This window comes from Catharus ustulatus, chromosome 3 (genome assembly GCF_009819885.2).
Source record: "Catharus ustulatus isolate bCatUst1 chromosome 3, bCatUst1.pri.v2, whole genome shotgun sequence".
In the NCBI taxonomy this organism is placed as follows: Eukaryota; Metazoa; Chordata; class Aves; order Passeriformes; family Turdidae; genus Catharus; species Catharus ustulatus.
The window spans coordinates 29876298-29901440 of NC_046223.1; the positions used below are offsets into that span (position 1 = coordinate 29876298).

A 25143-nucleotide genomic window follows, 5' to 3' on the forward strand; every position below is an offset into this window, starting at 1 on the left:
TGTTTCTAGAGTTCTTGAGAACTCTAGAAAGAACTCTAGAGTGGAGTGTATTGTGACAGTAACACCACACATAAGGGCCAGAATCCTTTCATTTTCCACTAGTTTTTTCTGAAAATACTTTTTCCACAATTTTTAAAAAAACACTGCTCAGGTAAAGTACAATTATGTATTAATAAACTGAAGCAAAAATCAGTCAGAAGTACATTACCAGTTTGCTGGTTTACATTAAAGAATTATAAATGCCAACACATTATCACTATACTCCCAGACTTCCACCTAAAATATGTTCTGCTTTCTTATGTCTGGCTTGGGAAATCCAACTTTATGTATTTGGTATGAACTATGGCTCGAAAGTGAATGATTTGCTGGAATCCATTATACCACCCTTACCACTGGCAAGGACTGTATTTCCTGCAAAGGAAAGACATACAAACCCAAACATATTTTTCAGCATTTTACATTAAGATTTAAGCATCCTGTTATTCTGGTCCAAACTTCTGGCCCATCTAAATCTGTGACCATGAAAAATATGGTCAAACTGATATGACAAATGAAAATTATCTTTATTTTTTTCCTAAAACAACGCTATGAATGGAAAACCATAATGTTTTCCCCCTATTTTACTACTGCACAATGATTAAGTCCTTCATCACACACACTTTAGTTAGTATGGCAGAAAAACTTTTTCTCCCATTCTGCCATTTTTCAGTCAAACATCCAGGCACATTTCTAATGCTCTCCAATAACTACTCTTTCCTGGACTGAAATTCTATATTTTAAAAGCTAATATTCTGGATTTTTCATATTCTAGGGAGAAATTGCATTATCAGAGAAGCTTGTGCCAAAAAATGAAAGGAAATGTTTCCCCCTGGAGCCCTTTACAAAACTAATGGAATTAATTTTGCCTTCTACACCAGCAAGATTTAAGTAAGAAAGCCAAAACTACCTAGCTTAACAGATATTTTGTTCCTTGAAATTAAAGAAGTATTATCATACTATATTCTTTTTTTAAATTTCTGGATTCGTTAGGTCAAAAGTTCATCCAAAATGCCGCAATTAGGTAAAGCAGAACTTTCAACCTTAGCATATTCTGTTCTGCTTATGCTTTAAGATAGAAAGACATTTTATAAACTGTACCAGGAAATGCTGAAGTTTGGCAAAAAGAAAGTGAGGTAAATATATGCAATGAATTTATGTGAATAGAAAATGACCAAGTAATACAATGTGGCTAACCATGTCTCAGCCTTATAAATATTAACAACTCTAGACAAAAAGGACAAAAATGAAAGGCTGTAAGAGAAATTAAGAAGACTAAAATGATGAGAAAAAGGAACCATTTCCCAGTTAGAAAGGTCTTGACAGACTCAAAGATAGAAAGGAAAACTTTTTTTTCTGTCATTCTCTTGAACTCCTTCTGCTGGACTGCATAGCCACCATTTTTACCACACATGTACACAGACAATCCTAACTTGCTCTGAGCACTGTGTGACTTCTCAGAAGGACCTCCTGAATGCTGGCCTCACACAGGCTGCAGTCAAGCTGGCCACACTACGCCAGGAGAGGATTCCCAGCCAGAATCCTCTTTTGGGGATTTCTCATTTTAAACCTAGTACTTATTCAACTTGGCAGAAGGACTGAACCCCAGATTATCTCCAGAGGGCCCTTCCAACCCTAATTATTCTGTGATTTCGTGATTCCCTGAGGAACAGTGTGGAGCTCAGACACCAAAACCAGATTAAAACACATTCAAAATTACACTCTTTCAGATCTGGCTTTAAAAGGAATGCTGCACTGGCATAGCCGTGTTGTTCAAAAATGTGGACAAAAATGCATACCGTAAGTGCCAACAGTACCAGTCAAAAAGTCCTTGGGAAAGTTCCTGAGTAAATGACTTCTCTGACATATAAAATGTGGGTTTTTTCCCATTGCCTATCAATACCAGACAAACTTCAGCAAGGCTGCAGTGACTATATGTATATGTATATATACACGTGTGCACACATAACTGCATTCCCCATATATCCAAATAGGTAGGATCAATAGAGAGGGACAGGTATAAAATATTTTCAGAATTAATATTTGTTTCAGAAAATTAAATGCTAAATAACATGGGATTACAAATAAACAAAACACATATTGACATATAAAGTCAAGACATGGCTGAAACATGTTTCTCATAGGCCTGAGTAAATAAAGAACAATTAATGGAAGAGGTAGATATTTAAAGGATCTCTTCACTACCCATTTAAACCTAACTCAGCAACCAATAGAAATAATGATTAAGAATTTGAACAGAGGCACAGAAAAAAATACAACCTTCATGACAGTTCTCATATAGCCAAATGAGTCTAATAAGCACAAATACAAGAACTTAAAAACAAACATTGGTCTACACAAGATACAGAGCGTGACAGCCAGTACACTTGAGTAGCACAATGAGCTGAATTAACTCCACAGTGACTGGAATCTGTACTCAGTATCACCAAATACACAAGGGAAAAGAATCCTCCCAATGCTAACTATGGGCATGAGAACTGCAGCAGCGTATTCTCTGAAGATCTGTGATGACAGTATCTTCCTCCCATGCAAATGCAGCACTAAGTATTCCCACAAGGAAAATGCTATATACTAGCCCACAAGGACATATTCAGCACTCAACAGGTTTCAGGAAATGTTCATGTCCTCTTGCCTCCATTCTTACTCAGGCTCCTGAAGCCCTTTTGAAAGCAATGGGTGGGCAGAATAATTCTGGGGTGACTAGCTGGAGGCCTGAAGTAGAATACTAAGAAATCCATTTCCTGAACTGACAGTTGCCTTGCTGATACTTCTATTGTATCCTCTTCACCAAACAGAAGATAATTCAAAATCATTGAAAAAATGGGGTTAACATTTTGAATAAGCACTTCAGCTATTAACCGGCTCACATTAACAATCAACTAGGCTAAGATAACAAACAATTCTTGTTACTCAAACTGGCGTCATTGTAATGAGCTCCAAATTAATCTCATCCGTACACAATCACTAATCTTGTTGTGTGCCAACTGAATTTTTAATCAGAACCGAGTGAATCATAGGTTGTTTTTAAAATACATTTCTAATACTTGTCATCCAAAATGAATAAACACTAGAGCAGGAAAGAACTTTTCTATTTACATTCTGAGAAGCCGATTTTATTTATGCATACTATACATGCAAGCATCAAATGCATTTGAGAGGAAATCATTCTTAATGACAATAAAATGTAAAAATGTTTCTTTTTAATCCCTCTTTGAGCATGAACAGCACTATCCACCTAAAGAATTTAGCCCCCTAACTGTAATTAAAACTGTATGACAAACCAAAAGGACCACTTGCCCTACTGCTGAAGCGCTGCACAATCAAGATCAGCATGCACACAATTAGACCCTGAGACCAGCAGAGTAACCACTACTGGTAAGACATGCAATGAAGCACACACTTTGCAGTGCTGAATTTGAGACTCATGCTGAGTGACTTTAATGTTTGTGCAAGACACAAAAACAAAGTTAAATTTCAATGAGCATTTTCAACTTGATTCTGCAATTGCAGTATCAATTCAGCAGCACTCAACACATCGCTCTACTGCTGAAATACTGGCTTAATCATTCATGAATTCTCCAGGGTGAAAAAACCAAACCCAAAACACCAACTATTCTTTTACAGCATTCACTTTTTAAAATGCAGTTTTTCTGGAATCTTGCTTTAGCTGTCTGGCTAACAGCTGCTTAACTGAACAGCTATTACCATGCTCAGATGAAAACCTAACTGGAAGGTCTGCCCATGGCCATGGAAACTGAAGAGCGACTGAAACAATCTGCAACACAGCCATTCAAATGTCTTCAGGGAAGCCTACTGACAGGCTCCATTAGAGCCACACAAGCTGGAGGAATCTGGAGTACCTGGTTCTCCTTTCAAGCTAAGCATAATGCCTGACTCAAGCCATCTAACAACATGTGATGACTTCTTGGAAAACAAGACACTCAGACAGATGAGAGTAGTGGATGCAGGCTCAATGTCAGAATTCCCACAGACTCGATGGCACATATTACTTACTTAGAGTCTGTGCTCCTCATTGAATAACTACATGCTTTTGTGCATGGTAGATTCTCTTTTGATTGCCAGGAATGGTTGCATCAGAAGTATTGAAGACTGCTCAAGATTAAGAACATTAAATTATGGTCAATGTGCTAATCTGTATTTTACTTCTAGTCAAAAGACAGTTACGTTAACACATTTAAGAATTCTGCTAATATCTTAGAATTCAATTAAAATTATCTTCATTAAACAGTTCTCGCATTTGTGGAAGAAAGGGAGCTATTCAAAGATTTGGCACAATAAGCAAGTTATTGTTAAGGCAACATTCTGAAGAAAAAAATCTACAAACCATATGGAACTTTACACAGTGAATGCAAAACCAAAGGTACACTATGTAGACCATGGCTGCAAGGTGGGAGTAACATGTTCTGACACCATCAGGACAAACTGAAGGTTACATTTACATGCTGAATGCTTCAGCAAGGCATAATGACCAAAGCAATACTGTTGGCTTGCAGATTTCTTCTTTGGTTTGTTCTAATTATTTTCAAATAGGCTGGTTAATCTCATTATGTATCAAGAAGCAAATGGCTCTTCCAAGTTGCTTTCCAACAAAAAAGACAAGAAGTTTGTTCTGTGCCTAGGCAGAAGAAAAGCAACACTCCCCAAAAAGCATCATTAATGAACAAATTAAGAAAGAAAAGAAAAATAAGTATGTTTTTTTCTTTGCAGGTTTTCCTGTAAAATACAACTGTTAGTGACTTCTTTTCACTTGAAAAATATGGCACCATACCACTCTCAGCAAGCTTCTCCATCTGAACAGCATTTCTGCAAGATGTCCCAAATTATTTGTAATTTATTATTAATTTCTGTTTTTCCAGTACACTAGAAGGTGCTTCTCTTCTTTTAATATCAACTATAAAAAGTAGTTGCTAATGCAAACACTTCTCAGGAGGTTGTAAGATTGTAAAACAAATGAGAAAAAGAGGAAAATAGAACTGATAAATAAAGGAGTGTGAAAACAATTCTGGAATTGTCATAGAAAGAAAAGCTTTTTCTCTAACTGATCTTCAGCACCATGCCTCCTATCCAAAGGAGTTTGCAAGCTTAACAGCACAGTGACCAGGAGAAACGACATTCACCTTTCAAAAATTCTATAGGTATGCTAAAAATAATTATTAAAACCAATATTTCTGATTTTTGTATATAACTTACTATGAAGTAAAAAGTAAAACCAAACCCCAACACTTGTCATGCCATGCATCAAGGCTATGTTCAGCCTCCATCATGACACCTGTACCACAGCGCAACAGCAACCAACGTCCTTTGGTGAGCTCTGGAGACGTGCTCATAAAGCACAAGAGGAGCTGCAGGTGAGGGCTCTGCACTGCCTCTTTAGTAACTAAAGCAAGTTTTGAGAGGGAGAAGTATTGTAAAAGCACAAGCACTGACAGCTTCTTCAAACAAGGCTTTACTACTTCAGGCTAACCAAGACTAGTGAAGAAAATGCTTGGTTTCAAATTGTGGTGTTTCTTCTTCTGTAGTAATAACTAATAGTAATAAGGTTGTATATGAGTATTTTCTCATTTTGTTCCTCCCACCTTTCAGAAGGTAATTTCTTTGTCTAGATAACCCTAACAGACATGAGCATTTAGCTTTCTTTGATGCAGTGGTTCCCAGAACATATTAACTAGATATATCCTTCCTCAACAAAAAGCAAAAATCAACAATGTGACACCAAATTACACTACTTTATTTCAGAGATAAAAGCTTTTAAAGACACAATTTATCAATTTTTTTCTCTGAGACACATAATTTAAGATGGTCACATATTAAATAAACATATTTTAATAGATAGTCTAAGTAATTATTATAAAGGTAATATTGTCTTGATTAAAGTATCTTGAACTTTGCCCCCTTCCATTTATGGATTCAACTTTAAATCACTTCAGAAAGCAATGTATGTACACTTAAAATACCAGTGAGATAAAAGGTATGTTTCTTCTTTACTTTGCGTTGTTTGCACTGTTATAAAAATCCTGTTGCTGAAGCTATTCTAAAAAAGTGAAGTCTCTCTGTAAGGTATAAGTTTCTCAAACTGTAAAGTACTTACATGCAAGGCAGAAGGATCTGGTAAAAACTCAGCATCCTCTCCAAAGATAAAATCTGGTGGCAGGTCAGGATAGTGAGCATTAAAAATTATATCCCCTGAAAAGGAATAAATGAAAACACTGTTTGCACTTTTATGCATGTGCTTACAAATAAAAAATAAAATAATCACATACAACACAATTTTTAAACACAGAATTTGACAACTACAACACATATATTTCATCTATATATCCATATAATTTTTACAAAAAATTCACATGCAAGATAAGCATCAGATGTTTTGGGGGATGAAGTCAAATTCCCGAGGCACAGCTTCTTCCTCCTCTGCAAGCAATGAAACATGAAATACATTATTGCTTTGTATCTCAAATGGCAATTCAAACACTATTGGGGGGTGCCTCAAAACACCAAGTCAGAAAAGTGATCTTGTTTTAATAAAAAGTACCATATTTAGATGGCTGTGCTTTGTCTATTAAAAGTCAATTGCAAATTACTAAGGTCATGACTTTCAAAATACCAGAGCTTTTAAAAATTAGTAGCACTTACTCCCTCTCTTCTCCACACCACCGCCAACTCTTAGAAGGAAAAATACACAGTTCAATAGGAACCATTCCAACTACCCAAATTCTGGCTAAGAGAAACGCAATACTGCACATTTAAATGGAGAGATGAAAATTAACTGAAAATATAAGACTTCATCACAGCTTGGCACTGAGCTCTCATCTTGCCAGTGTCACGAGATCTGCAATTAAAAGAAATTTGGGTTCTAGTATTTCACTAGTAGACATACTTCAGAGTTCATATAGATCAAGAGGTGGTTAGATGTATCTGAGCTTTCAAAAAACCCACCCACTGTTCAATAAAAAAAATTTGAAATAAAATTAAGTGCTTCTAGCCTTAGTTGTCTACCTCCCCATCATTCCTTATGACAATATGAAAGAATAACAGAGCTTTTGCATAAAACAGATTTATGAGGTAGGAGACATTAGAAAAAAAGACTGCCTACTACATGTTACGACTCGCTTAAAATCCACACAGCGAAGTAAAACCAGCATGGTAATCCTTATAAACAATTCTGTTCACAGAAAGTTACACCACTTTTTATTACCTAAAAAACTGTGAATGCAGAACAGGAGAAAATCATTAGATGAACAAATCTTGCAAAGCCACATTGCTGGCTCAGTGATGTCACCATCTCAAGACATTTAACATGACAGCTTTAATTGTGAGTATTCTTTAAACTTGTCTTGGTCATGGCTGGAAGCAAGAATGCCACAAAGATTAATTGCAGAGGGTGAAGGCTCATGACCAAGAAGTCACTGGCCAGTCTGGGGTAGGTATTCTCTACAGTATATCTCCAAATCACAAACTCACTGATCATGCGACGAGCAGAGCACAGTGTGGGTTTCTCCTGTCCACACTCCTACCTTCCTTTCACAGCTGTCAGGAGCACGTGTAAGTATGGTGTGCAGAAAATAGCAGAGGTCTGCCAGTTAAAATTCCCAACACACTCCAAATAAAAATAATACTTTTCATTTCATTTAAATATTCTTTTAAAAAAATGAAACGAGCACCAATCTTGGGGGAAAAGGCATAAAATTGCAACAGGAAATGCATCTATATTAAGTAAGAAAAAATAATTCCTAGATTGCCTAAGCTGTAATTCAGCACTGAAGAATTAAAAAAAGTTGATGTATACTAGATTGGGTAGCTCCTACACCACCACAACGCAATTCTTTTCTTGATATCTACTGCAACTAAAATGTGCAGGGCTCTTTTCAACAACCTCATAGATTTCTACATAAAGAGCAGTGAACTTGAGATTATGTACTGAAGGAGATTCACCTTAATACATTCTCTGACTGAGTTTTGAATGAGGCATGTTATGAATAACTCAGAACACAGCACAATGATAAAGCTCGGCCCATGACTTAGGCAGGCAAATGCTACTCCAAAGGAAAGGACTGCACCAGTGCTTCTGCCATGCTCCTATGTGATGCTAAGTAACTCATTTAGCACACAGCTTCATACTCCAGGTGCTAGCTGCCTGCTTTTCATTCTCTGCATTCCTGCTTTAACAGAGCTGATGAAACAGAGTCCATAGATATATCATCTACAGCTCAGCTTGCTTAGGAGCTGCACTCCAACTACACACATACTAAAAAAAGCTGCTCAGAATAAAAGAAGGATCAAAGTAACAGTGTATTTTTGATGTTACACCTCCATATTTGATAAGTGGAAAACTATTACAGAATCCTACATCACGAGAAAGCTTCAAGACTCTGCTTGAGTGGTGAGATCAGCAATGAACCATATCCACCTCTATGAGCTGCACAGTTAGGGGTGAACCTCAGGAAAGCTGTGGCAATAGGTACAATTTGGAGATTCAAGTAGGTACAAACTCTTTCCCAGAGTGAACTCACAGCAACTCCCAGAACACCATTATACGCAGTGCTCAATAGAACAGTGAATTAAAGTTGGCATTATTAGTTTAACATGCTAAATGGTAAACTGTAATTATCTGGGGTTCAGGTCAGCTGCTTATGCCATGCAATGACTCATGCTGGGGGATCAGGGACATGTGGAGATGGTACCCTCCTCTTCTGACCACTCAGCTGTGATGTGTGGTCACACCTAGGTCAGATACATCATGTTACAGATGGACATACCAATCTATTACCAATCTCATATGCTCATATTTCTTCTTTACCACCTTCTGTCAGACCACTTCTTCCACTAAATATTAGTAGCATTATGAGTCCTTATCCACAGTGGATCACCAACTATGCAAATAATATATTTTAAAAGTGCTCATGACCTACTGATACCAAGGAACTATTCAGGTACAACGGACAGAATCCAGAGTAAAAATTAACATTGCGATATTTGATTTTCTGTTATTCATAATTATTTATAATTGCTAAAATTGCTTCTAAAATTGCCTCAAATCCAAATTCCCAAGTCCTTTCAATAAAAGTCATTTTGAGACCAAATATATCAATATTAATGCCAACGATTATATCAAAATTATTTTTCCTGTAGTGTATTCAATTTCCAAAAGGCCACATGTTATATAGTTACATAGGTTCTCTAGGCATCAGAATAAATAAAACTAGTATTTCACTGCTTGTTCATTATACATTCACATAACACTATTGTTGAGACCATACTCAAAATATTTTACAATCCTATACGGAAACTAAAATTGACACCGTTGTTCTTATGTTCTAACTAAACAGAAATATATCATTTATGCCCTCCTTCCTACAGTACCATAGGTTTTTAGCCAAATTTATTCTGCTACAATCAAACCTTACACAGGTCGGCTGACAATTTAATAGAGACAAAGAAGTGCAGAGCAAAACGTTGTTTCTATTTCAACGTTAACAGTTGGAAAAGAGCAGTGATTTTCCATCATCAGTGGCTTTCATTCTGGAAGTTAAAGACAGCATCTTGCTATTAAAGATTTGACCTTAGAACAAATTTTTAACATATTTAAAAATGAAAAAACATTCCATCAACCAAATCTTATAAGTCTCACTTCTGCCATGAATCCAAAGATGTTCAGCTAGCTCCTAAAACAAAAGAAAAAAGAACCTTTTCTTTAACCACATCAGACACCCACACACGTCACCCCCAGTCTCTCCACTTCTCTGCTCTCCCCTTTGATACAGTCTCACTTATGACTTGCACAATTTACATACTAGAACAGAAGAGGTAACACCTTTGTCTCTAAAAGGCTTAGGCACCAATGAGGGCGTTTGCCCAAATTGCAGCTATGAGGAATGAGCTTTTTTCCTAAATTACAGCAGCAAAAACACACAGTAACAAATCAGACTACAGATTAAGAATCCATCCTAAAGCTGATTTTTGTTCTTGCTAAATATCAAAAGCCAGGGAAACTAAAACTGCAGTTAATAGTTTGCTATTAGTTTGGTAATAGTTTGCTAACAGCTTACGTGGCAGGGCTACACCACGTAAATAAAAAATGCTTCATTACACTCAAAGAGAAGGTATTTAGACAGAGCAATGCAAATGTAGTTTTACTTCACATAAATATTAACAGTAGCCTCTGCAGCAAGCTTACAAAATATAAGGTGCTAAATGTTTTGAATCACAAGTTAACAGTTTGTCTTGACCTACTAGAAATAGCCATTTTTGTAAGAAGTACTATATTTAATGCTTGCATGATATTATCTGTGCCTTACCCTCTTCAAACATAACTGTGCTGAGGTAAATAAAAGTAACACTTTTAACCACTAAAGTCATTTGCAAAGTAACTGCACTTAGAATTCAAGAACAGTTACTATTTTAACCTTGGAGGGAAAAAAAACAATGAAAGAAATCAATATAGTCCTTCATTCTCTGCTCTTCTCACCCAAATGACACAAATACCCTTTTTCTTGAATCTTCAGCATAAGTTTTGAGTTTTGCATATGTTTCAACTCTGATTGTCCTTATTTCCTTGACAGAAAGCCAACTGTGTGGTGCTCCACAGTACTACTGACCATGACCATTCCAGTGTTTGAGCAAGGCAAGCAAAACCTTCACACTCAGACATACTTATCTCATTGTTGTAGATATACCAGCCAATAATTACTTTGATGGAATTACATTTCCAATTATCCAAAAATATTACTTTCTCTTCCCTTCTTTCTCCTCAGGCAAACAGCATTAAATGTTGAAATGTTTTACTTCACAGAACTTCAAAAGAAAAGTTAATTTGCTCCCCACAGACAAAAAGATAGAAACATTAATACTTAAATCTATAATTTTTTTAAAACCCACATGGGTTGTTCTTTTCTCATCTATCAAAATGCATAAGCAAATCTAACAGAGGAGTAAGAAGAGACTGCAAGAAAGACAGGTGTTTCTCAGCAAGGAACGGAGAAATTTCTAAAATCTCTACAAACACTTTCCACTGGCCCATCCAGTTTTTCCTCTCCTGGTAATTTCATTTTTGGGGTCTTTTTCTTCTTTTTTAGACCATACTATAAATTCATAGTACTGAAAAAATGTTATGCTAGGAGTGCCACAGCGTTAACGTCCTTATTTAACCAACAGCAGCAAAATTAGGAAGCAAGCCCACCAGTTAACTTCCCAAATTCTATTTTTGAAAGGATATCTATATGCTTCAGTTTCTTCTGACACCAAGAATTTTTAAGTCAGCATAAGTATGTAGAATAAACATGTGTGGCCACTGCAACCTAGGATAAGACCAATTTGAATGGAATTTGCTATGAAGGAGTTCAACCCATTTGACTTTTAAGAAATGCAAATGCAACTTGATCATGAAATGCATTCACAGATAATAAGGCAATTGCTGAAGCAAGAGACCAAACTATGTGCAGAATCAGCTCTGGGAAAATACAGAAAGTGCTCTTGTTGAGTATTAAAAAGGAAAAACCAGTAGAATTATATTATTCATCAATTCAAAATTCTAACCTGTCTCTTCTAGTAGCCATGCAAACTGTAGACAAGAACCACTGATCAGTCTCTTCTATAAACAAATTCTTACCTAAACCATCCAGTTTTAATTGTCTTTACAGATACAAAAATAATCAGTTACTCACTACAACCTGCAACCAAGATACGAAGTCAGTGCAGCCAGCAGTATGAAAGGATTTAAATTAACTAAATGCAGACCCGCCTGGAATCCTGATCACTGGATTCCATGCTGAAGAATTTGCTCTGCAGGCTTTAAGTCAAAAACAGTAATGTAATACCTATAGAACCCTTTTATAACTGGTTGGCAAGAAAGATTAGTTCCTGAAATGACAATAAAATTTGTTAAATACAAAACTACTACTACTGAAAAAAGATACAGGAGTAATTCTATTTTGCTGTGGTACTGCTGCTGTCAGGCTATTCTCGCAAGTAAAGGATGGATTTGAGCTTAATTTCTGACTTGATGTGTGAATCGAGATATCAGGAAGGGAAAGGCAGAAAAGTCAGCTTAAAGACATTAAACCACCTCATAATAGAGATTTTTATGACAAAAAAAAAATGAATTGACTGCATTAGAAAAAAACAAACCAACTTCTCAGCACCTCTGTGGCACTCCAGAAGAAATTCTAGCTACTACAACACACACAAGGCTGTGAAAGACCAAATCTCCATAAACTGGGTGCAGCTGATTAAACCAAGTTGTATAGCCTCATTTGAGATGCCTCAGGGCACATTTATGGCAGTGATGGCACATGGTTTTCAGAGAGATCAGTGCCTTGTGGGTTAGAAGCTGAAAAGGCCAAGCAAGGTATTCTTGGGAACCTCAGAGCTAAGACACCTATAGTTAGGTTAGTGAATCAAGTCCCACTTTTACAACAGAAGAAAGAACTATATAGGAAGAATTTGCAGGATGATAATTTCATTCTCAGACAAAGGATTGCAGGTGTGGGTCTTTTTTCTCTTTAACTTCAACTGACAAATGCTGCTGTAGGAGAAAAAGGGGCTGTAAGACTACAGAAAGTATGATAATTTGTAAAGTGGGAAAACCTGCAAAAATGGAGTAACATTAAGTAAACTGGATCCCAAGCTGAGCAAGAAGGCATCAGGACTATCTCAGTAATTTGCAGTTCTGTAGCTGGGCAACTGCTTTCTCAGAAATTAAAGTATTAGAATTGAAGTGGACAAAGATGAGAAACACAAATAATTCAAGATGGGATAAGATACTGGTAGAAATTAAAGCCAGGAGAAATTAAACACTGGAGAAATTAAAACAGAGATACTGGGTAGGTGAAAAAAGGAAAGGTGAAGGCAAAGGACAAATAGATTCAAGCAAATGGACCTAATACCATCACCAGTATGTGCAACCCAAACAGGTGAAAAAGGAGGAAGGAGCAAGGTAGTGAGGCACTATGGCAATACCACTGAGGAGGCCTAACGTAAAATCTTTTAAGCCTCTGTAAGGCCACACTTGTACATAGATACTTCTAAGGTCACTTCTCTTGATGGAGAAATACATTGACTTACAACTGCAAAATCTTCTGTAATTTACTTGCTCAAGGGAAGTCCACAACACAAAAAGCGAACAAAGAACCCAAGTAAGAGGAAAGAAGATTATTTAAAAGGGGGAAACATTGTTGTAAACTTTGTATTCAAAGGAGAAATGTGCAAGATTAGACTCCCTCTTGACACTCTCATTTAGGTATATTCGTTAGGAGGGAAAAAAGATTTATTACTCCTGCCACATAAGCAAGACTCAGTCAAACTTCAGAAAACCTATTGCCTGGAAAGACCTTTGGTAAGTTGCATGACCCAACAAAAAGACATCACACAGGTAAGGACAACACCTAAGCAAAATGTGAATTACAGCAACCAGAAAGTCCTTCCCTCAAGAGCCTTGACCTAAATATAGCCTGTGTAAAATAACCTAATGGTGCAAAAAACACTAACACATGCATTGCAGTGACATACTTATGAGAATCTTAAATCTTACAGTAACTTAAAAAATTTTTACAATTGTTTATTGGCACAATAAACAAATGTTTAGCAAATAACTTGGCAAAGCAGCCTTTAAAAGGGCAATAAGGAGGTCTGGCTGTTCTCTATATTTATCCTTTTGTTTGTTCTTAATTACTTCCTTAAAATAGAAATCCACAAGAAGACTGGATGAAATTACTGAAAGAGTTCCATCACAGAAATATAAACAGATGAAATTTTGTACCATGTATTACAGGCAATATTCTTAGACTGGTTAGGCAGCAAGACTGATTTCCTCCTTTAAGGCACATAACTAAAAGGAATAAGAATCTAACAAACAAAAATCAGAAGCAAAAAATGAAAAACTAAGCTTGAAATGAGACAAAGGACGTGTTGTTCAGGATCAAGGAAACCAAAGTGGTGGCAGTAGCACTCAGAGTTGAAATCCACTCACATAAAAACAGTGAAAATCAGACAGAAGATGAAAATACTAGAGTTCAAGAGGCCACAGAGAACAGTAGCATTGCAAGGGCAATACATTGTTTAATCACTGTGAAATTCCAGATGACAGCACTCAAGGTCAGAGAGGGAAGGAGGCATCAGTGCCTGAAAAAGAAAATGTGAAGAGCAAAAGCAAAAAAGTCAGATTCCCTAGTAAGCGGCAATGCAAGCTTGAGTGAAAACAGAAAGATAAACCCAAGACATTCCAAGGTTTTCTGGATAAAAATTGTAATTTGATTCTAAATGGAATGTTTTAATTGTAAAGACTATTGCAGCTTGTAACTCTGCTTATTCTGACAATTTCTGCTGATATCTGCACTGATGTTTTAGCAAATAAGACTGAAATATCTGCAAGAATTACAGAACACTTCACCTCAAAATACACAAATACTTCCTCAGAAAGAATACTGAACTTTTCTAAGCAGATATTGTAGTCCAGTTAGCAATAAAGGATATCTCTGCATACCAGACAAATAAGTTTTGTCCTAGAAACACAGATTCAACCACTTACGGGGTATTACAGACAATCTTCTTGTAATTAAAACTCCAATTAAGAACTCTGAAAAACTCAAATACAGAGAAAAGCATGGAGTTTAATGCAACAAGTACTGGATGAACTAATAAAACAATATGGCCATCTTAGATATCAACTGACAGTCTAGCAAGACTAGGCTCAAGTTTTCTAAATATCCACACCATGAAAACAAACAAAAAAAATATTTCCCTTACAGACGAAAACAAAGCAAAAGCGCCTCCCTGAAAGCATCACTCGAAGTGTGATGGGAGACAATTAGTATGACAAACTAATTTATCTTGAACACGGCATAGTATTTTCTCCAGCACAAAATTGTAGGTCTCTCCAAGGTCCCTGTCTGGAGCTGAGTAACTGTTCATTGCAACATTCCAGCAGCTCTGCATACATGCACAAGTAAGGTGAACAAGACATCTTAAAAAAAACCAAAACCCCACTAAACAGCCAACAAGCCATTATGAAGTCACAACATGTTTGCTCCTACCAAAGTTTACGATAGAATTCTTTTACACTACAGGTAGTTAGCCTTGACTGCAGTACACTTTCTCCTTTTTTGAGAAGCTGTGAACTTTCTGGTCTTTTGGAAAACAGGAATGCACTGTGCAGTTACACTTCCCTAAAGCTGCACACCAACAGTTTCCAGCACACTGGGGTTGCTACAAGGGTGCGTGTGCAGTGGCAGCGGTTATGATTGATGATATGCAAAGACCTAATCTGTTGCAAAGAGGATGCAACACAAACCACAAAGGAACTACACACTTCAGCCTGTATTTGGTACCACATCTGAAGCCCATACACTGGGGATCCTGAACACTTTCAGCCAATCTTTTTATTCTGGCAGATTTCGCAACTTTCCTTTGCAGAAATATTCTGCCCTTGAAAGATAGCATATCTAGCAACAGCCTACAACAAAGTATCTAAACATCTCTGTTTGCACACTATGGCTGTCTTCCCCTGCCATCATTACAGATCTAAACACAAAATTCTTAAAGCTTTCTTGAATTCTGCTCACATCACTATTTATTCCACATGCCGTGAGACTTAATGATTCACAGCATTTTCAAACATGTAACACTGAAATGTGGAGGATTATTTTTACTTGAATTCACAGCTATTATTAGACACCTCTGAAAAAGATACATTTGTTTACATTATTTTCTGTTGTCTTTGATAATATATATATATAACATGCTCCGTAGGGATTTTTTGTTTAATTGTGTATGTGATATAAAAAATATAAGAACACTGAAGAAAAAAACCTCCAGATTTCTTGATATTTCATAACCATATTTCTAGGTATTTTAACTGGACTACAGTCATTTAATATATGAATATAGTCTTTATGCCTGTGCACTTGCATATGGGCATTTTAGAATATCCATTTTCCTTTATGAATCAGGAACAGCTTCAGCTTCTACTTGAAAAAAGACTTACATCTCTCAGAATGTACAAAGATGGCTCTGTATAAGGTAAGACGGTCCCATAGAACATGATGCCACTCCATAAAGCACGTGAAACTTATTTTGACTTGATCATAGTCATCAAACAAGACTTAAGTGGAATCTACTACACACTGCAGAACATATCAGGACTCAACAGACTGAGTTTACTACACATTTTAACAATTTTTAAAATAAAAGTTCTACCTGGGAGGGCAGTTGGCTTCATACAATACAGCCATTACTTACAAGACTTCTGAACAAATGCAGAACCACTTCTTTTGTCTTAAAAAGTAATTACTATCTAGGACTTAAATGTTCTAATTTTCCAAATTTCCAATTTTATTTTGTGAGACTAATTAGTAAGCCTCTTGAGCCATAATTTCATATATTTGGGAAAGTCAAAATTGCTATAGTAGGCTGCTAGATGAGCCTGGCTCCTCTCTTTAACACCTGAGTAAGGTTCCAGATCAACTTCTGGGAAAGACAACTTTCCTTATAGATGCCAAATGTAAGCTTTAATGTACTTCTAGAACATAAGGAGCTTAATTGTGTTGATTTCTGTTCACAAATGAATAAGGACTTCCAGTGCATGACATAACATAAAAAACCAACCAAACAAATAAAGTGCAGAAGGAATACAGTAAAATTCTCAATACTTAAAATGTCTTTGAGAGCTACAGCATGTGCATGATGGATAATATGGATATGGATAATATCAAAGCAGTGTTTTAAATGCTTAACATTTCTGCTCACAGCAAGTACCTGTTCCCCCAGAAAGCATACCTTCACAGATTCACAGGATAGCTAAGGCTGGACAGCCCCACTGGAGTCTGCCTAATTTGATCCATCAGCTCAGAGCAGGGCAAACAGAGGAGACTGCTAAGGGTCACATCCATCTGGGTTCTGAATACCCTCAAGGATGGAGATACAAAAACTACACAAGCTCTGAGCACAATCTGTTCCGTTTTGACCACCCTTGAAAAATATTTTTTATTGTGTTTGAATGGAATTTTCTACATTTCAGTTTGTGACCATTTCCCTTCAGTGACTGCCGCTGAGAAGAGACAGGCTTCTTCATTTATCCCCATCAGGTATTTACAAACATTGGTAATATTTACCCTGAGCTTTCTTTTCTTAAGAAGCCTCAGCTATTTTGGCCTCTCCTCATACAACAAATCCTCCAGTTCTTGGTCATCTTTGTAGTCTTTTGCTGTACTCATTGCAGTATGTCCATGCTGCTCTGGTAACAGGCAGACCAGAACTGGACATAGTACTCTAGGCATGGCTTCATCAGAGTTGCCCTAAAACTATAAATGCCAAGCTTTGAATTTTACTTTATCTGAAATTCTTCATCCTCTCTCATTTTTCAGTTGTTAGAGATAAAAAAACCACACCATTTTTCAGCAGTTGAAGTGTTTAGAAAACATTACCTTCTAAAAATATACAAAAGCAAATTTTATTCTAAACCTTTGAAACAAAGCACAAACTAAGACAAATAGAACACACACTGAGTGGGCAAATGAACTAGCTGTCTACAGGTTCTCTAAGTATAGAGATGATTTAACAATACAACTAAATTAGAAAAAATCAAATTCACATTTCTCTAATCTGGTTAATTATACCAATCATTGTTTAAAGATACCTAATAAAATAGGAGACTAACATCTTTTATTGGAGTTTAATAAGGAATTATTTGTAAGAGATAGAAAGAAACAACACAAAACATATACAACTTATAAATTAATCTAAAAATGGTCATACAATTGTCTTAGTCATAACATTTTATTAGAAATACCAGGGGCGTAGGTTGTGACTTTTGGCTTTTAGAACTCATTTTTCAAAACTGTAGTCTCACAGAAGCCTTTAAAGTCATCTTAAATATTACATATTCTTGACAGTTGTGTGTTCTTGGAACTGAAGCTTTAAGAGAAAACAACAAACACATGTATCTCAAAACTCATAAAGTTAGACAGACACTCTGGAAAACTAGAGACATGGAACACTGGTAGAAAAGCCAAGATGCAGCTGCAAGATTTTTTAACTTACATTTGAGTGTTTCTCCCGCATAAGGGATATGTAGTTTAAAACGATCACAGCTGGGTCCAGGGGTCAAGGATGTACAGCTAAAAATGAAGATAAGAGAACAAAGAATGTGCTAAGCAGTTACAGATGGCAGCAAACACTAACATTATTCTACAAGATACAACTGACTAATAGTAAAGACATTGTGACTACTACAAATACTCATCCTTATGATTCTCAGAAAGAAGAAAAAGTGGGAAAGATGCAGGAGGCTCACTCTCTTTTGATCAGTAGTTCTCACAATAGCATAAGAAATGTTAGGATTTGTGCCAACTCTCTCCCATTTTATAAAGAAAACATACATGCAAAATGCTCTGTTTTGAATGTGTATTCAGAATGCTCTCAATTATTCAGTTGAAGCCATCAAGTTCTCCACTTTGTATAAATCTTGCAAGTCACAACTCTGTATGTCACAGCAACACGGTTACCTGCTCCCTATCCCTGTGACCCATATAACTGGGATCAATCTTAATTTTAATCCACCAACATTTATTAGTTTTTTATCCATGATAACATTAAAGTCTTCCCTTGTGGAAAAGTCTCACAGTAGTCTTCAAGAAGGCAAGTTTCAGAATCAGCTATCTGAGGCTGTAACAACTGAGCATATAAGTTTTTGGTCTGTGACTCTCCTGCTTATCTGAAGCACTGGAACAGCAGCTGGGCCTCATAGTGGTAAGTGAGCTTTTCATAAATAAAAAAGTCACTGGATAATTGTTTAGTGTCTCAGGCAGAGATGATCAACTTTTTCATAGCTTTTAGGTCATAGACCAAAATTTGCAAATAAAAAAATCTCAAAATCTCAGCTTCAAAAGAAGCAACAGGGACACGCATTGCTTCACTGGCAGGAATGGTCGGTCTCTGCTGTGGGCTGCTGGACATGTGATGAGTACCAGGAGCAAAAACAGTGGAAGCCCTTACAAGTTCATTGCTTTATGTTTCTAGGGGTCTTGATAGCCCTGAATCTTCTTGCCAGCCTAACATTATTGAGAACTGTTCACAGGCCCAGCACAACTGCTGCAAGCCACTTAAAAATCAAAGCATACTGGTCAACTTTAGGAAAAACACTGAGTAATAACAAGGGTAGACAAAGGTAAAATGACGAAACTTACTTAGCAGATCACGGGTAGAGCTCTGATACACACCACTCTCAACATATTGAAACAAAACCCACATTTACTGGGCTATACACACAACCAAAAGCAGTAAGACGTGTAGGCCAGAAAATTGCAAAAAATTCTGATCCTACCTTGTCAGAAACAATATCATAACTCCTGCAGCTCTATCTGAACTGAACAGAAGGCATCAGGGCAAATGGAACAATCTTAATTCTCACTCACATACTCAGAACAGTTCAGAGAGCCAGTTCTCTCAAGTGCTTCCTCTACAGTCTTTTTTCCTCTTTCCACTTGCAAGTTATGGAAACCATATGCACTAACTTCAGACTGTTTATATTCAGTGAGCTACATTTACTACAGTCAAATATGTGACTGCATGTAGCTTCCTCAAAAAGAAGCAACCATGAAGCTACAGATCAATTAACTTAAATGGAGTTTCCATAAAAATACTAGAAAACATAAGCAAACCACTTACGTGCAGCTAAAATCTAGGACAGATACAATTAAGAGCCACACGGAGTTAACAAACTACACTGATTCAGCATGAATACACCATATTTTTTCAGTATCACTACAGAAATTAGATAACTGTCCTTTCAAATCAAAAGCAGGAAACACATCTATCCTGTCTTGTCTTTGCCTTAGAAAGGTTTTTCCTTTGTATCATGAGAAGCAATCTAGAATGACATAATTTAGATTAAAATTATCTACTATCAGGTATGTGCAGACTTGGATGGAAAGCAAGTTTCAAAAAAAGATTAGTTCACATCTTGCTTCATCCAGGAAGAATGACCTGACTCGGTTTTCATCTCCTGGAATAATTTTGCATTTTATTGAAAGATTGATGATGGAAAAGAAATGATGTTTTGTGAAACCTGCTGATGATGCAAATGTGAAAGGGAATACAGAATAGGACCAAAGCTGAAACATTTTTTTGATCTAATGGTTGCACTATTTATCTTGAAATTTCATCTAGATAGAGTTTATCAAGAAAAGTGAGCATCACCAGCCTCACTGGGAGTAAAATCAACTAAAGAATACAAAAGATTGGATACCAAGAGCAACAGAAACAAGAGAATATATTTTCCAAGCTGCACTTTTTTAATAGGTGAGAACAGCAAAATGGGAGTGCCCACTGTTAGGGTGTTTTAATGGCTGTGGATGAATTTAACAGCTATACAGACATTATTAGCTACTTCAAAATATTTTCTATGGCTTACTTCAGGTATAAGGCCAATTCTAGGAAGCATACCAAAAAAAAAAAAAGGCAACATAAAAATACCTTTTCAAGTTCTAAAATATCTCTGCAACATCATTTAATATTTAATGAAAATTTCTTTCAAAGTACCACAGGTCACAGTCTGAGACATATCTCAAATACCATTAAAATTACACTGCTGTTAGCTTTTCAACAGACACAAAAATTTCTGATCCCGTAAATATCCTACAATCTTTTCTTTTAGCAGAATGGGCCATTTGGAAATACTTAGGGAATGTATAATATTCTTTAACATTAAAATAAAAGCGTTATTTAATGGTAAATGTCCCTAAAAGCAATACTAAGTACTTTTCCTATATTATTACACTGCACTAGAGATGTTTTTAATTTTATTGGTCTAGAAATGATAGAAAGTGACAGTATTAACATTTTTCCCTCCAAATTGCTCTGGCTGGGCTGCACAAGAGACTTCAATAAATGCAATAGGCTAAGCAACCAAGCAGAAATATTATATACATCCGTTTGAAAGAAGGCAGTCTCTTTTTAGAATAAACAGCAAAAGAACAAAATTCCTAAGGCAAACCAAAACTTTGGTACATGTAGGAGTCTATGCATGACCTTATTTGAACAGAAAGCCCCAAGTAATGGCCAGATTATTGATGGTATATCGTACTTGAACTTCCTTAACACACAGAACCTCTTAAAATCATATACATGTCTGACCCTGAAACATCATCTCTGTCTTCTCCAAAACGTAACACTTTTGTCTTTTGGAAATGTGATCCTTTTCCTTAATGTGGTCCATATAGAAGTAACACTTGAAAAGAAATTACTTGTAACAAAATCTTTTAAAGATTATTTGTTGTCCTTTCTTTATAGGGAATGGACATACAGAACAATCATACCTGGTTTTGAAAATTAATGTCATAAGCTGACTCTGTCTCATGATACATGGGTGTGCTATCTCCCTCTTTATTAATGGGAAAATATTACACTGGTTTGCATTTATTTATCTAAGTAGAAATATTTTACATAAGGAAGCCACTGAAGCAGGAATTAATGTTCTGATGCTCAGAGCAGTGATACATCTTAGTCTTCATAAGATATCAATGCTACACCACAAGATCTCCCAAAATGGTTTCCCTAAAAAATAAAAAAGATTAATATAAAATATAAAAGATAATCAAGTTGAAAAATTTCCGGGACCAAGGAATATTGTTAAGTGTATAGCTTAAAATCACATTGCCCCATTCAAAGGGGCTGTGCTGAGACTTATGGCTGGAAAATGAGTAATCTCCTTTTTATTTCTTCTTTTTTTAATTTGTGGTATAGGTGTAAGCCCAAATAGTCACGTAAGATTTATCTGATGACTATCATATTTACTGATTAAAAAGAATGTAATGCATTTAGTCATTCATCCTTTATAGATCACACAGAAGCTTTACTGCCTTTACTATGAGAAGACAAATCATCAGTGAATTTTACTGTACAACAGCAAAGTCAAATTAGACTAAGAATTTTAGCCTCTATAATTCCAGGGACTTAATATTGCCACTTGTTAACCTGAATAATCAGAGATGCAAAAGCTTCTTTAATCTCATGATGCTTAGGCTGCAACACTCACTGTTCTTGAGGGTCAGTACTTCACTGGAAAACACACAACTGTTTTTTGTTCGCCAGACTCTTGGTGTTAAAGCCAAGAAAGCTTCACACTGCATTAGAGACACCTCAATGGAGAACACAGCTAAAAACCAATACACACACACAAATAATAAGCAACACCACAAAGTCAGTTCTGACCCTGGCTGTATTCCCAAACCTTCCCACCATACCTAGGATATGCTTCCAACTGTTCCTATGTGATGTATAAAGATACTGTTACGGGAAAAGGAGGTCATGTTACTTTCATAATACAAGAGGCTAAGAATGAATATTATTTTAGGAATGACAAGACGCAGTTCAATCAGAGTTCCAGAGGCTGAATGTTTTGCCAGCAAGAGTCAAATTCAGTTCAGAGGCAAATACAGGTTGATTTTTTGTTACTAATAAGAGGCAACAAATTCAAAATTCCATCCAAAACTCTTAGGTGGTATTTGCTAAGAAAAGCACCTCAGTGTTCAAATCAAGTAGAACAGCCTTTGTCAATGCCTTCACATTTTTATTTCCTCCAATTTTTGTACATGGAAATATCTTCCAGTATTCCCTGAAGACAGAGTATTTAATCCCATTTAATTAAGAATTAATTGCAGAACTCACAACAGATGGGTATGCCACATACAGAGGCATTAAGAATAATTAAAGTGTGCGGAGAGTGGAGGTGAATAAAAGAAAGGCCAGCAGGTGACAGGTTATTTTGCAAGATGAGGAAACAGAAAAATGGTGAAAACCACATTTTAGAGCATTGACACTGATGACAACACCCTGTTTCATGCAGTAGCTCCCTGGCAGCACTGCACAAAGCTTTACAGGCTCCTACACAGTATTTAGAGTATTGAGCAGCTGCTCCTGAAAACAAACAGATCCAACCAAAATTCTGTCAATCAGGCAAAATTTGAAATTGGGAGATGGTCTGGTCAACCAACTTTCACCTTCAGTTTCCGTTCTTTATATAGACATATGTATTGCACATACTAGAGAGAGAGGGACTTGCTTTTAAAAGACACACTCCATTGCTTTTGAGAAATTAAAACACAGTTACATTTAATCTCTACTTAAATGCATCTCTTAATTAAAACACTAAAATCTGAAAATCAACTGATAGTTATTCAAAAAACTTTCCAGCAGATAAACCCACTGTTTTCAGAAAACTTATTTGTACCCTGTCTGGTTTCTTCAAACTTGGTATAAAATTCAATTATAGCCAAAGACTACTTCTGACATAGCAATAAAGATTATGATATTGGTTTGAATCCTGATAGTATGGGTGATATTCCATAATTGCAACAGCGTTTCAAGCCACAGTTATCATCTGGGAAATTCCAAAGTGTGTCCAGATATGTCAACTATATTCTCAATATAACCTTCATCTACTGTAAATGCTGATTTTCCTACACACACGTTTATGTTTTCTTGTAAGACATTCATTGCACTAACTGGAACTTTTAGAAATCAGTGGGATGCAAGGCAGAACACATATACTAGGAAAAAAACCCCCTCACTTCCCTTCTGCACCTATAGGCAGATTTGCATTTTGTAAAAGTAAAGTTCAAATAACTATTTTAAATCAATTCAGCTGCCAGCAACCTGTTTCCACTAGAAACACTACATAGAAGTATCTTATGCCTATCTTAGTAAAACAAATACAGTGCTTGTATGCGAACAGAAAATGTAGCTTCTCTTAATAATGAGTGAGGGTTTGCCAAAGCAGATGTTGCAGGTGGGGAGAGCTCTGGGACTTCTAGAACCACAAATGTCCTTCAGAGCTGCCCGAGTTTTGTGGCAAGAGTTCTGCAGTTGCCAAAACACGGTTGCCTCTGCTGGAGGGAGATGTCCAGCCCAGCCTCTCTGAGGGAAACAGAGGAAGCACACCTATATAGATATATAGATATATAGATATATAATCTCACAGGATTTCTACATTAAATTAAAACACATATAAATTTCACATGGTTCTGGTAGTTTTTAGCACCAAACTCCCTGTTCATTTAGTCCAGTAAGGCTGGGTTTAGAACAGCTCTTTTCCAGTCACCATGGCAGGACAGCTTGGAAGGTGCTACCACAAAAAAGAAACATGAATTACCACATCCACTGTACTTGCAAGTGGACTCGAAAGAAAAGCTCTGAAACTACCTCACAACTTCTCATTCATAAAATCTCTAGTTTAGAGTGGGAGATCGTTATTACTGGGTCTCAGGGAGCTAATGATGATGCTAATTAAGAAAAATAATTAGGCATTGACAAAGTTTTCAACAAAACATATTTTACAAACATGCTTTAGAAACACTGATAATCAAACTGATTTCCTTTGTAAGCAAAATCTTTTATACTCTGGTAATTGCATGTAATTATTTTTAAAGACTACACATGGCACACACACGCCTCAAAAGAATGGAATAGAAACAGAAAATGGAAATTTTAATGAGGGAATGATCAAAAATTTAACAGAAATAAAAACAATTGTGATGGGACAATACTAATAGCACACACTCTAGTACAGTATGTTTAGGTAAATGAACTAGTGAATATCATAAACCATCACATGTTCACAGAAGGAAAAGGCACTCCTTCATTATACTGTAAGACCAGCTGTACCCCAAATTCTTGGAACTCATAAGCAAATTTTTAGTGAAGAGTATGAGGGAGTGGCAGATGCATCCTTTGGATTTACTTCATCTCCCTCCCCTCCTGACAGATTCAAACCATGTTTCAGATTTTCACAGCTGCCATTCAATTATCTATTACTTTGCAATGAATTACAACCTAATAATGTGTCACATCTTTTATTTCTACTGTTCACTAAAGTGAACTCCATTTCTGGAGAAAGAAAAATAGACTCAGACAGGGAATGTTTTTACTTTTAGATTACTCTAAAAAAGAGAACCATTCTTCACCAAGTATGAAATTACAGTCAACCACCTGGAGTTTCATATCCTTGCAGTGTTCACAGAAAAAGCATACTCATACAGCAAATCACAAAAGCTGAGCTATTATAAACATCAGCTTTAA

General features: G+C 36.3%; 1 protein-coding gene across 2 annotated transcripts in view; it reads right to left on the minus strand.

Moving 5' to 3' along the window:
* Nucleotides 1-25143, minus strand: part of BABAM2 (BRISC and BRCA1 A complex member 2) — a 167911-nt gene that overhangs the window by 129951 nt on the left and 12817 nt on the right. For both annotated transcript variants that reach the window (XM_033056139.2, XM_033056141.2), the window contains exons 3-4: nucleotides 18109-18185; nucleotides 6167-6261 (exon numbers count right to left, since the gene is read on the minus strand). In XM_033056139.2, coding sequence (XP_032912030.1) covers nucleotides 6167-6261; nucleotides 18109-18185 — 172 coding nt within the window. The remainder of the gene's footprint in view (nucleotides 1-6166; nucleotides 6262-18108; nucleotides 18186-25143) is intronic.